Raw genomic sequence first — 14518 nt, 5'->3', positions numbered from 1 at the left:
AGACATGCGATGCTCACTGCTTGCGTCCTGCTGCCAGAACCGAAAACTAAAATGGCTGCAGCGCAGAGGGGCTGGCACTCACAAGCGGGGGACACAGAAGGTGAAATACCGCAGACAAAAGTCTACACGGTTAATCAAAACAACTGAAACAAGCATTGGGATAGCCAATCGGTCTCGCCTTTGGGACCTTATAAGTGTTTAGCCATGCAACAGTTGATGTAGTTGCACCGAGGATATTGTGCTGGATAACTAAACACTTATAAGGTCCCAAAGGCGAGACCAATTGGCTATGCCAATGCTGGTTTAGATTATCTTCGTCCTTTCTCTTGGTCTCAAGACACCACATCTGGGAAAAAGGATCACTCCTGACCCAGCTCTTTTGTCCTTAAATAAACTGCTGTCTACAGAAACAACATCCCCGGTAAGAGTAAATCGAACAAGCATTTGCAATGCAATAGGTCTTGCATTTGTGAGAGTTTGAGCTATTGGCATTGTAAACGACAATGCCCTTTATTTATGGCTTGTTTTTAAAACAGATAAATAAAAGGCATTGTCATGTACAATGCCAATAGTCTCAATTCTCGCAAATGTGAGACTTATTGCATTGCAAATGGGTTCATGCTATAAAAATTGAGAAAAAAATAAATAATTGGAGAGAGCGTGTCAAGCTGTTTGAGAAAATAGTGCTCGGAGGCTGTAATTAAGCCTACAGATTCACCCGGATCAGTCCGGTTTCATCAGACACTGCAATACAGCATTTAACCTGAGGCGCTTGCACCGTGTTCTCGCGAGGGCGCGTCGCTACGTGAGCCAGCCATTTTGGCTTCCTTGGAAGCTACGATGGCCTTTGATACGGTGGAGTGGCCGTACCTCTGGGCCGCTCTTGCGAAATTTGGTTTTGGTCCTGGTTTCATTGGCTGGGTGAAACTTTTGTATGAGGAGCCATTGGCGCAGGTAGAAGTGAATGGTCGAGTGTCTAAGCCTTTTGTTCTTGGGAGGGGTACGCGGCACGGCTGTCCGTTGTCCCCACTTCTTTTCACCCTTGCCCTGGAGCCTCTGGCTGCCTGGCTGCGATGGGAGCCTTCGATGAAGGGTATTCAGTGGACCCCGGAATTCGAGGATCGCATATTGCTCTATGCAGATGACATTTTGTTGTACCTCACGTCTATTTGATGTGCTCACCTCATTTGGAAGGTACTCCGGCCTTGTGATCAATTGGACCAAGTCCCGTGTGTATGTGCTTTCGGGTGATACCCCCCCCCTTTAGCGCGCGGATGTCCCATCCAGGTGTCGCAGGCGGGATTTAAGTACTTGGGGATATTTATAACTTTAGATCCCGTGGCTCGTTACGATCGTAATCTGCTCCCTCCTCTTCAGAGGTTAAAATCTGACGTTGCGGGCTGGCTCAGGCTACCTCTTTCACCACTTGGGCGCGCAGCTCTTTTTAAAACTATGTCCTTACCGCGATTTCTATACGCGCTCCAGAATACGTTTGATGTTATTCCAACAAGTTATTTTCGGGAGGTGGGGAGTCTGCAGAGACGATTGATCTGGGATGGACGCTCACGTATTGCCCTCGCCAAGCTCACACTTCCGTGGTATGACCGAGGTATAGCACTTCCGGATATCAGGCGATATTATTGGGCCTCTTAGTTGGGAGACATTAACCATGGAATGTATGGACCAGCATCTAACCCTGCATTCGAGATGGATAAGTACTTGTTACCGGGTGGGGACTATTATAGGGCCCTTTATTCCAAAGCAGCGGGAAGGGAACTCTCGGGACCCACCAAGATAGCGGTACGAGTATGGCATGATGCGAATGCGGCAACGGGATGGAGGGATCGACTGACCCGCGCGACTCCGCTTTACGCGTCTGAAAGACTGGGTTGCCTGAGAAGACGAAAGGATTTGAAAAGTGGGATATGATTGGTAATAGTAGGGTGAGTGATCTGTGGGTCAAGGGTAAAATCAAGACCTTCGAGGCACTGAAGTTAGAATATGAGCTGAGGGACAGGGAATTCTTCTGTTATGCACAGATTACCCACGCATTGAGTTCGGTTTTTCCTGAGGGTACTGACATCCCCGAATCCTCCCCACTACAAGATCGGGTGCTTGACGGCTACGAGCACGGCAGCACTATTTCTTTGATATATAAGAAATTGATTAATAATCGAACGGATGTGTTGGTGCGGCTCAGGGAGGTTTGGACCATCGACGGTTTAGAGTTGGAAGACGAGGACTGGCAGTCGGCGCTATCCTCGCCTAAGGAGGTCGCGATTCCGGCCCGTCTCCGACTCGTTCAACTTAAAATCCTACATCGGATATAAGTCACTGGCCCACGCTTGATTGATAGGAGTTACTCAGTGGATGGGTTATGTAAGCGTGGTTGTGGACTGGTTGGAACCTTCCTCCATATAATTTGGGAGTGTCCGGAGGTGGTGGTGTTCTGGAATCGTGTACATGCTGTGATGGAAAGTCACGGGGTGGCATTATTGTCCGAAGCTAGGCGTTGCCTGTTGAATGTCTGGGAACCGAATGACTATGATGTGGCACAGATGCAGAGGGCGACCCTTGGGAATTTGATTGCTAAGAGAGACATCGCGCAGTTAAGGGGGCTCCCAGCGGCCGCCCACGGTTTTGGCATGGAAGGAGAACATGGACTGGTGTATGTTCAGGGAGAAGACTGTGTATGTGACACGGGGTAGACCCAGGAAATGGAATAAAATTTGGAGCCAGTGGAACTCCTATCGTGGAAATGAATGCACGCCTCCATTCGTGGAGACCCCAGAGGTTCCCCTTTCCCCCTGATCCGGCATTCCAAGTCTTGTGTAACTTTTATGATCACTGATTTTATTTCCTCACTGTCCCCTCCCCTTGCAGCAATGATGTTTGTATTATACTGTACTGCAGTTGCCCTCCTCCTTGAACGCATGCCCGAATGTATTGTCTTATTGCCTTGTGTTTAATTTATTTTTCTTTAATAAAATAAAAATTATAACAAAAAAAAAAGTGGTCCTCACAAAGCCATATTGGTTTTAAACCGGTCAAGCAGGAAACCATCCGGTCCCTTACATCCCATCCTAGCAGTTATGGCCACGTTAACCTCGCTCAAGGTAAAATCCATTATACATTTTTGGAAAGTGGGGGAGACTCAGCATCAGACTCCAATATTCCCTGATCATCTTGCATTTGATTAGTGTAAAGCTTTGAGTAATGTGATACCCACTCTGATTCCGAGATGGCAATCTCCATCTTAGCTTTATCCTTTTCAGCAACAAAAGGCGCATTGACCGCCTTCCAAAATGCAGCAGAGTCTCGATCAATCGATGCCTCATGTAGGGCTTTTCAGGCCTTCCTATTTTAACCTATTCTTACTTGCAGTTAGTGTTCTCTTGTAATTTCTTCCCAATAAGGTCAGGATCCTTCACTCTGGCCTTTAATGCATATTTAAGTTTAGTGTAAGCCTTAGTGCATTTGGAATCAAACCACCCTTTGCTATGGTTATCATTCCTTTTTGCATTTACCCCCAGAGTTTCTTTAATTTGATTTGAGATTGCTAAAAAGTTCTCTATGATTACTAAGTGAGAGGAATTTTCATCTAGGCAAGCATTACACATATGTTTACACCTTGTCAATAATTTAATGACAAATTCCTCTGGGTCCACTTTCGTCCACTTCAGTGCGTACCCATTTTGCCTACTCAAAGTGATGTTTTTCAGGAACTGCGTAGATTTCCCTTTTGTGTTAAAATTTTGATTATTTCCCATTAAGCATCAATGTTGTGGTGCATAATCACTTAAGGCGATGTCGTGAGTAATAAAATTCCCAACACGTGGGGAGCATCTGCTAGATATCAAAATAAAATCTATTGTTGTAAAGATACCTCGTACATTAAAAGTCGGGCTAAATGGAACCACGGGTGAGCATAAGTTAATGCAAACCCCATATCACATGAAAACATGTCATTCAGGAGATTTCCATATGTTGTGTGCGAGAAGTGCGCAAAACTGATGCCTTTTTCAAAAGTTATTCCACAGACCCCCTTATCACCATTTTGACAGAGAGCAATTAAAATCCCCACCCCATATAACAAAAACATATTTGGATGGGTGAGTTTGCAAATTATTCACATCTCTATTTAAGTTTCTCAATATTTCCTCCAGCATTTCCAAAGGGGCATTATTATAAAAATTCAGTATTATCACACAGGATACCTAATCTATATGTATGCTAATGATTTGATAGTATAGATTGTTAGCAACTAAATCAACTTTCCTCGTTTTTAGGTGGTTGGACATATAGGTACAAAGCCCCCTTTTTGCTCTGCCATGAGTCGATCTTACTGCTGGGGTGTGATAAGTTTTAAATCCACTCATATTGATTGGCTCCTCCACCCAAGTTTCTTGCAAGCTAAATATCTCATAATTGTACACATAATCCATCCATACTTTTTGGTCACTTTCGATTTTAAACCAGCCACATTCCAAAACATGATCTGCCATTTAACATTCCTGGCTTTACTACCAGTCCCTCTCCCGCCTCCCTCCGCCTGTGAGGGTACAAGTCCAGTTTGGGACACAGAGGTTTGCCTCAGGACAGCCACCTTATCACTGGTTGTAGTGTTAAGTGCCTCTGATTTCCGGTGTTACTTGGGCTGGTAATTTAGCTGTTGTGACACTGGATCGAATTATTGATGGGCCCATATTGCAAGAAACATCCAAGCCTCTGAGTATTACAGCTTGAGTGGGGTCCTCTAAACTCAGTCAATCCACCGCTTCGAGGTTGTTAAATTCATCGAAGCGGTTTTGAGTGGGAATGTTAAACTGTCTCCTATAAAATGGAGTGTGCTTTTCCCAGTTAATCTTGACATTATTAGTGTGTAGGTTGATAAAAATAGCCTAAAGGAACAGCACTAATGAATGAACCACCCATCCAATTCTGCTCAGTATCAATCTCACTAAATGTGGGGTTTTGAATGGCAGCACTACACAATCCCCTGGGAGTTGTTTTGGCCCTCTGCCTAACCACTTACTCTCCTTGCCATCATAAGCTCAACAAACAGTTTATCAGTTCGACCTGTCCTAGAGCCAAGCCACTGTAAGGACTTGTTCCTTAAGTTCTCCCAGGATTCTACAGTCTTATCTGCTAATGTGGGGACGTTGGCTAACACCACTACAGAAGGTGTAGCAGCTGTGGTATTGAACTTGCTCCAATCCTGGCCTCAACTCTCTCCTCTCTAGTAAACAACTTTATGCAAAACTGGCCTTGTTGCTTTGCTTGGCTTCCTGTAAAGAAGCCTCTGATGTCCAAGTGTTAGACACGGCAGTTAAGTACTTTACTCCAGAACGAATTTCTTTTGCAATTTCTAAAAGGGTCAAATCAGCCTCCAGGCAGGTTTCCTTTACAGCCTTTCTAGGGAATCAACTATGTGTTGCCCACTGCCTTTGGCAATATGAAGCAGTCACCTCACTTTTACGACCATCCCCGTCAATTACTAATCTTTCTTTTTCACCCTTAATGGACCTCTCTCTTGTATAATTCTTGCCCAATAGATCGAATGGATTTTGTCTGAAGTGGGCATTAATTCTACCATTTTTGGTGCTCACTCCATTAGAGAATGGCCTCCAAATCTTTTAATGTTGGTGAACAACTTGAGGACATCATCTACATAGTAGATTGATCTTCAGATTCAATGTTTATGGAATTATATAATAAATCAGTACGTTATTTTCCATGATTGTTGATAAACTTTGAACTTGCGTAATTCAATGCCTCTGGTCTTGACATAGAATCAAACATGTCATAACATTTGTAAGCAAGATTTTAAAATTCTACTAAGGACACAGAGATAAGGATTAGTCCTCCCATGATTTCCAACTTGGGGAGGGTTGGGGGGGGTAGGTTTATGTAAGTCGGAATATATAATATAAATAAACAAACACTGCCCTGCAGGCCTGCTTCCTGATCGCTGGAGGTGCTTTGCAAGGCGCTTCCACTAGTGCTGTCAAATTGCCACAATTCCTCCCCAATGTAAGAGAAGGCCAGCACTCAAGACGTGAGGATGATGTCTGTTTATTCCATTCAGCAACAACGGACAAATAATGCGTTTTGGCTGTGACAAAGGCTGTGTACAGCCAAATGCGTCCTGTGTTGACTGATGCACTAAACAGATATCAACCTCATGTCTTGAGTGCTCATCCTCTCTGACATTGGGGAGGAATTGTAGATATTCTATATATTTTTCTGCTCGTCGCAACACGAATTGGTCCGCTCTCTGGGAAGGGGATTTTCATAAATTTAATGTAACAAGTGTGAAAACAGACAAGTTTCGACAATGACGAAGGTGCTTGCCAAAACGCGTCTGTCTTCACACTTGTTTCAGAGATTCATTTTTTAGAGTTCACCATCGCGCAACTGAGTACCCCCTCCCCCCGGTGAGTGCAGAGGCTGTTGGTGACCATCAAGCGAGAGTGAGCGTATGTATGTACTTGCCCGCCCACGCCACCATCTCAGCAGGCCGACACAGTGCATTCTGGTAGGTGTAGTTCGATGGACTGAAAACTAACTTCACACAGGTGTGCCAACTGCATTAGGGGGGGGGAGTAGTTTTGGATGCAAGCATGTATTTTACACAGGATGGGGATTAGAGGTGAAGGACTTACCACAGTGTTGGGCGCTGAAGAAGGCAATCACGCCGAAATGCATCCGCCGTAACTGTGATTTCATCATTAAAGTATGCTGTTTACCCTGAATTCCCCTCCGGCCTCTCATTTCTTCTCCTAAAAAATTATTTGTAATATTTTCTGCGCAAGCCAGAGACGCAGCACAGCAGGCCCTGCTACAGCAAAGTGTTCCAGACTGGTTACTGGCTCTTTACTGCTTTCAGCGTGTTTGTGATCGAGGTATCGATGTGTCCGGAGACAGCCAGGAACCCCAGGCGAATGTGGGCAATCGGAGGTATTTTACTTCAACAGGGCGTTTTGTCTCAATTTGACAGTCCTTCCCCACATTTGACCCTGGGAGGAGTGGCGGTAGCAGTACGAGGGGACTAAGGGAGGCAGCCACGGACTGTGATGAGATCCTGGGGGTTCTGATGCCACTCGCCTGCAGCTTGCATGGACCCACTGTCTTTACTTGCCCCCCACGCAACCATCTCAGCAGGCAGACACAGTGCATACTGGTAGGTGTAGTTCGATGGACTGAAAACGAACTTCACACAGGTGTGCCAACTGCATTAGGGGGAGGGGTTTTGGATGCAAGCACGTATTTTACACAGGATAGGGATTAGAGGTGAAGGACTTACCACAGTGTTGGGCGCTGAAGAAGGCTATCACGCCGAAATGCATACGCCGTAACTGTGATTTTATCATTAAATTATGCTGTTTACCCTGAATTCCCCTCCGGCCTCTGATTTCTTCTCCTAAGAAATTCTCCGTGATAGATATATATATATATATACATACATACATATACACACACATACATACATATATATATACACATACACATAAACACACGTAATTTCACACAGTGACTGTCACTACTGTGTATCCATTGGAAAAGCATTTTTTTGGTTTGCTGATAACGTGGGCACCGTTTGACGTATCTTTGTGAAACTATCAAAGACAAGAGTTTATCCATTTTAGGTTCCTCCTGAAACATTTTGGGGTGGTCTGCAAAGTGGGTGCCGATAAAAAGGGTAGGGGGTCCCAAAACGCAACATCGCCATGCATTTTCCATAAACCTTTTTGGAAAGAGATAGCGAGAAAACTGCTGAACGGAATTACACCAAATTTAGCAGGAAGCTAGATCTTGCTCCATAAATCTTGCTTCTTGTAATTCGCAGTAAGTCCATTCAATAGTTTTTGAGAAATTAGGATACAAAAATATTTGTCTATCTGGACGATTGGGTTTGATGGACTCTCGCAAGAGTCCAGCAAGGACAACTTCAACATATATAGAATTCTGATTGGTCGAGGGGGCTATTTTCCCCTCGAGTCATCTTGCTCCCGCTGGAGTGAGGACCCGATTGGCCGCAAAAGGAACAAAAATGTTGTGGCGGCCATTACAGGACTTGGAGACAGAAGTCCTGAAAATGAAGAGAAAAAAAAACAAGCATTTAGAATGCAACGGTTTCGCCTTTGCAAAAGTTAGAGCTATTGGCATTGTAAATGACAACATTTTTATTTATGTGTTGGTTTTGAAAACAGATAAATAAATGACATTGTCATTTACATTGATAATAGCTTAATCTCTCGCAAATGTGAGACCTATTGTACCCTACTGGACGAGCTCAGCAGACAGCAATTACTTGCAGACGAGTTCTATAACACAACAGTGACACTGCTAAATCCATCGCTTCACAATAGAAACAGAAATGATACATGAGCAGATTACGAGTGAAAAAATTACAAAAACAGACGTTAAGTTACATGAGGCAAAAGTGACAATTGTGAGCAAACAAAATCCACGAGGTAGCAAAAGGTATATTACAGGAGGAATATACGAACTCGAAAGTTTCAAACCCACCCCACTGGTAGCCAGCATAATTGCACAGCAAATGTGATAAGATAAGAACAAGATTTAAAGGTCTGTTTACAGAAATCCGGCACTGGTGGAAGAATACAGTAAATAAGGGTTGGTCAAAAGAAGGGATAAACTCAAACTGGACAGACTAAAACAAATTGAGTCTGCGAACAGAGAGCAAGCAAATGTGAATTACAAACCACAAAGCCGGCAAGCAACTTGCAGAATGCATTCTCAGCGAAGCTTTCTGAATGTTCCCAAGTTGTCATTAGCAAACCAGCCAGCTGTGCTGTCTGGGTGGCTTCGACCTAACATTTTTTAAAGTCTTTTCAATTAATATTTTCAGGTGTGATAGCATTAGAGAAGTCATGCACTCATTCCCAAGAATCTTAAACTCACGAAGGTCACATTTCACTAGTTTCCTCAAGTTCTGAACTCTATATTTGCCTCCCAACAGGACCTGTACTTGCTACAAGATTCACTGGCAACATCCTTCAGTGGTTCTCCTCCTACCCATTGGACCAATACCAGTTTGCTCAGATGAGCACATCCAGATAGAAAATCCCCATACCATGCCGACCACCCCAGGATTCCATTCTGTCCTCCATTATCTTTTACGTGGAGCCTCTTGAGGCTCTACTCACTGAAAACATCAAAATCCAGCAGTTTGCTGATGACACAAAGGTCTCCATTAAATTCTCCCCTACTCGAATGCCTTAAATGCTGCCGGCTTCTCATTCGGACCAGACAGATTCCCACCATCCAAACACCTGACTGGTAAACATGTTGATCTGAATTATAAACACCCAGTCAGAGCCTAGAGACGGAGAAAAGCAAAACAAAAACAAAAACAAAAAAAGGCAGTCTCAAAAAGTACACTACATCACGAAGTAATAGTAAACCCACACTCTCAGAACCAAGCTTGCTCAATTTCAATCGCAATTTACCCTGCACTGTGCCCTACCGCCGGTGGGTTAAGATTGGCATATACGAATACCACAAACATACAAGATATGTTTTCAAAGCACAAAAATGAAATTCTCCTCCCGCTTCATTCGCGGAGCCCCCCACCCAGGTGCTGTATCCTGTTCACCTGTTCCTTCTCATTCCACTTCCCTCCCCATGCAGCCATAGCCGGGCGTTCACGGATATGTCCACGTAGCACAGAGATAACACCCAGATGCTGCCCCAGTTCTAATTTTCTCTTTAGCATGTGTGTATGGCTCAAAAGCACCCACTATGTGCTGCCTCTGCTCTCCGGCTCTCACCAGTATGTAAATATTACAAGGCGGAGTGGATACTGAAGAGTTACAGTAACCGTAGACACATTAATTCGGCAGACCACCACCTCCGATGCCCTTCTGAATCAGTTAACGAAAGGCTAGATAAACATGCACCAAATACACTAATGGCGATTAATGCTGTGTTTATAAACACCCTGGTTATATGTGAAGCTGGAGGGTGTTTACATAGGCTTGTATGTGCATTTTAAGTATGTTGTGAAATGATTTACATGCATAAAGTGTAACCATACTTTCATAGAACTCAATGTACTAATGTAATAGGTACGCACAAGTGCACTTGATGGGCATGTAAGTATTTACAGCATCTACAGGGGGAGAAGTTCAATGGGCGGTCAGGTGGCAATTACTGGTACTATGGTCGAGGGGACACGTCAAGGGGGTTCAACAAGCACTGGGGTTGCTTTTTTGCAGTAAGGCCAATATCTGCCACATCTTTGAATGTTAAAGTGTGTCAAGAAAGATTTCAATGCCTCGTTTATTTAGAACATACATTTAAAAGCTTTCTTTCTACAGGTTTACATCCACCCCAATGGTGTACGCATATCTCACCAGTACGCCTCCAGCCGCTTAAGTGTTATCACCAGTACCCCTCCAGTTGCTTAAGTCCAATCTCACCAATACTCCTGCAGTTGCTTAAGTGTTATCTCACCAGTACCCTCCAGTTGCTAAAGTTTTCCTCTGGGTGTCTGACGAGCACCATCTAAAGTGTTGCCCTTGGTCCCTCTCGGTTCCTCCCCTTTACTCACAGGGGTCCTCCCGTCCCCTGACCTTAAGGACTTCTGCCCCTCACCTTCCTCAGACCATCCCTGTCCCCCGGGCCCTCACCGGTGTGCGCGTAGCTGACGGGCACCCTCCAGATGCTGAAGTGCGCGGAAACTGAGCTGAAGTACTTGCCGAAGGCCAGCAGCAGGATGCTCCAGCGGTAGAGACGCGGCGGCAGCTCGATGGCGGGCAGGGCCCAGGCCCGCAGCAGCGGCGGCAGCAGGGTGCAGATGGCCATGATGTGGAAGAGGGAGACCGTGACCGGGTAGAGGAAGGAGGTGAGCAGCACCTTGTTCACCACGTTGCCGCCGGCGCTCAGCGTGTACCAGAGCAGGCAGAGCAACGCCCTCGCGCATGGACGGGCCCTGGGCGGCCGCCATAGCCGGGCAGGCAACCGGTGACTGTTGGATTTCCAGATCAATAACACACCCAGTTTTCTTGACACTTAATATGGGCAGGTATAAAAACTGAGACGTCAATGCCAGCCGTTCAAATTAATTGCAAGTGAACAGAATACCTGCATAACATTTGCTATAAGAGAAAAACAACGTCGAACGGCGGGAGGGAGAAGGCACGGACAACAGGAGGGAGGGCGGGGGATAAACAAGACGAGGGACAGCATCGAACACAGACAGTGGGCGGGCGGGAGGGAGGAGGCACGGACAGTGGGTGGGCGGGAGGGAGGAGGCACGGACAGTGGGTGGGCGGGAGGGAGAACTTCGAGAAGGCACAGACAACGGGACGGCGAGAGGGAGGGTGTGGGGGCCGGAACTTAAAAAAAGACAAGGAAACGCCCCAGAATCGCGTCGTGACGGGGGAATCAGTGATGGACAACCATGTCTTCCAATGGCTAGCCTCCATTTATTGAGCTAGCCAATGGAAGAAGGGGCGGTTTCAAGTCCCCACTACTGAGATAACATTAGATTTCGCCCTGGGCAGAGCACTGCTTCGCAGTGCTACGGCCAGGTCGAAACCTAAAAAAGATGAAGGATATGAAAGGTAGCAGAGTAAGGATACCCCCACCCTTAAGGGTGGGGCCTGGGGTAGAACATTTTTTAAATGTTTTTTTTTTTGCCATGATCCCTTGTTACTCCTGTTTGATTGCAGCCAAAAATAAAAGCTGCAGCGATTTTTTTTCTAAATTAATATGACCCCCAGGGTGGACAACGGCCTAGGGGTCAATAAATGTAATTATTTGGTGAGAGGGTTTAGTGTGGGGGACCCCTCCCCAAGCCCATTTCAACCCCCATCTCCTGGGGCCCACAATTTTATACAGGGGGCACTTGGCCCATTCCCAAAGCCTTCTACTGCTGCAGCAGACCCCATCACTCTGGGCCAAATCAATAATTAGGAATGGGGGAATGCAATTCCCACCCTCTCCGAGCCCCATCCTGTGGGGCCAAATTATAATGAACAGGAGGGGGGCATGGGCAGTGCATGAGATTACTTTTCTTGACTATCTTGAAACTTCACGATAGCAGGCAGTATATTTTCTCTTCTCCCAAGATTCCTGCTGCCAGAGGCCAGACGTCACTCTCCTTTTAAAAATTCTCAAGCCATGGGACCCCATCTGAATTTATTTTAAAAGGGAAGGGGGACTACATGCTCCTGCACCTTGCTGATGTTCGTACTGGGGACCCCATCCCCATGAGTCTGATAGTGTACAGTGTCCAGAGGAGCCCACCCCTGGGAGAGTGCGGGCATACACTGTCTGCACTCTACTGGGCAGGAAACTCAACTTTGCTCCCACCCTACGAGAGAAGTAAAAAAAATGCAGCTCCGGCCCAGATGGGAGCAAAGGAAAGATGCCAGCTACCGCCAACAACCAGTATGGTGTTGCTTGGGGAGCAAGCTGCGACTCTCAACAGAGCCAGCAGTGTGGGTGCCCCGGGTGGGGACCCACCAAAAATGTGTCAAAAGTGCTGGTCCCCACCAGGGGAGACGGCTGCAGCCACAGAGGCTCTCGGGCACCCACCGGAGCCCTCAAAAAAGTTGAGCTGTGGGTGTCCCAGTTGTCATCGACCTTAAGAAATAAATGCCAGCTCCCGTTGGTACCTTCTATGGGTGCTGGCTTGGGACGTTGTAGCATGTCAGTTTTTGTCCTAACAAATAACATTTAAATAGCTTGTTAATGAACTGTATAAATATTTCAAAATAGATCAGCAGGTAGGAAAGCATATTTTTTGTAACTCTGAAGTGCGATAGACCAAGATTTTAATAGTATCAAAACAAATCTAAACACTTTACTTGATGTGCAAATGATGAATATTCGCTGAAACCACATTTCCAAACATTTTTGTTTGTAAGCTATAGAGTTTTATCAGTAAACCTGCATGTCAGTGGGAAAGACTGACCATTTGAATGAAAAATGTGGTCTGTTAATGACAGTGCACTCCCATGTCCAGATATAGTGATAAATGTAACGCGCTGCGCAAATTCCCTCATGGTGCTGGCGAATTAATGAGTGGGCGGGGGTCGGATGGCCCCCGGCCGACCTCCGCACACGCCCACCGTGACGTTGGACGACCAGGGGACGTCCAAAGCACGCAAGGGGTTAAAAGTGAATTTATAAACATGAACTTAGAAACATTCCTGCCCCTGCCCTGAGTACATTGCTATTAGCGAACTTAGAGGCAAGTACAGGCTCATGTTTACCCTATGAGCGAGATAGATTCTTATTATACAGTGAGCAAAAGATTAGTATGTTAAATCAAGCAAAATCATTTTTTGTACAACACATGCTGAATTCAGATATCTGAATGTGCGCTCATATGTGTTAAAAAGGCAACGATGTAAATAAAATATTTGCCTAAGATCACACAATTTGAGCCCCATTTATAAGTCAAGCGCATTACATTTTGGTCGGGTAAATTATTCAAATCACTAGACCTGCAGGTCTGGTAAAAGTGTTGTGAATTTTCAAGTTCTGAATATTCATTTGAATAGTACACACAGAGGTCAAAGCTTACATTCAGATATTAGCAGGAGTGGAGGGGGCGCATGACGGACTGAAAGTCACACCCATTATTTAACTGTCATGCAACCTGGTAACAGACCCAGTGCAATGCCTGCGGGGACTGAAACTACAAGTTACAGAATGCAACGCGCCACTGGCTACAAAGCAAGGGGCGCAACAGAGAGAGCACTGAACAGATTTACTTCTGAACAGCCACACCAGGCACCCATCCGATGTTCCCGATCCCAAACAAGTCCCATAACTTTGGGTATTTACCCGTTGCGCCCGCGCCAGCTGTGCCCAGAGTACGCGCCATGCACGGTGTTTTCGCCTCTCGCTGAAATTGAAGGCCATGTCCCGACTCGCATAGCGGGACACCAGCGGAGACCGGTACCGGCTCAGCTCGTCGTCCTCCTGCGCCGCCATGGTAGAAGGCAATGAGCATGGACAACCACGATAGGGGCTGTGTGCCGCGCCCCCGCCTTCTCTGAAAAAGGGCGTGTCCCCGCCACTGCCTGCCTGTTTGTCACGCAACCTGATCCAAGATGGTCAAGTCAGCGTGGGCACTATTTACTTTCGGCCATCTTTGTTTGGGCTACAGAAACATGACACACATGCTTCACGTGAGCATTCCATTAACTAAAACTGGAACGTACAGTGACAAATCAAGCATTGGAAATGCAATAGGTCTTGCATTAGAAAAGTTGGAGCTATTGGTCTTGTAAATGTTTTTTTTTATTTATGTGTTTTTGAAAATAGCTAAATTAATAGCTTTGTCATTTACAATGCCAATAGTTATAACTTTTGCAAATGTGACACCTATAGCATTTGTAATGCAACATGTTTTGTATTTACGTGACTTAGATGTATTGATATTACAAATAACAATGGCTTTTAATTTTTGTAAATAATTAATACTTAAATAATTTAATTTATAATGGCAATAGCTTAAACGTTTGTAAATAAC

General features: G+C 45.5%; 1 protein-coding gene across 1 annotated transcript in view; it reads right to left on the bottom strand.

Annotated features, from left to right (window-relative positions):
• The window catches only part of LOC147665770 (adenylosuccinate lyase-like), a gene marked incomplete at its 3' end in the record, with an annotated part of 69187 nt that extends 55142 nt beyond the window's left edge, over positions 1–14045 (bottom strand). Inside the window, exon 1 of the mRNA XM_086949497.1 lies at positions 13828–14045. Within this exon, the coding sequence (XP_086805623.1) occupies positions 13828–13977 (150 nt within the window). The remainder of the gene's footprint in view (positions 1–13827) is intronic.
• Between the last annotated feature and the right edge of the window lie 473 nt (positions 14046–14518).

This window comes from Lissotriton vulgaris, unplaced genomic scaffold, assembly GCF_964263255.1.
Source record: "Lissotriton vulgaris unplaced genomic scaffold, aLisVul1.2 SCAFFOLD_768, whole genome shotgun sequence".
Lineage (NCBI taxonomy): Eukaryota > Metazoa > Chordata > Amphibia > Caudata > Salamandridae > Lissotriton > Lissotriton vulgaris.
Note: the sequence above shows the minus strand (reverse complement) of the source record. Positions and strands in the feature narration are given on the sequence as shown.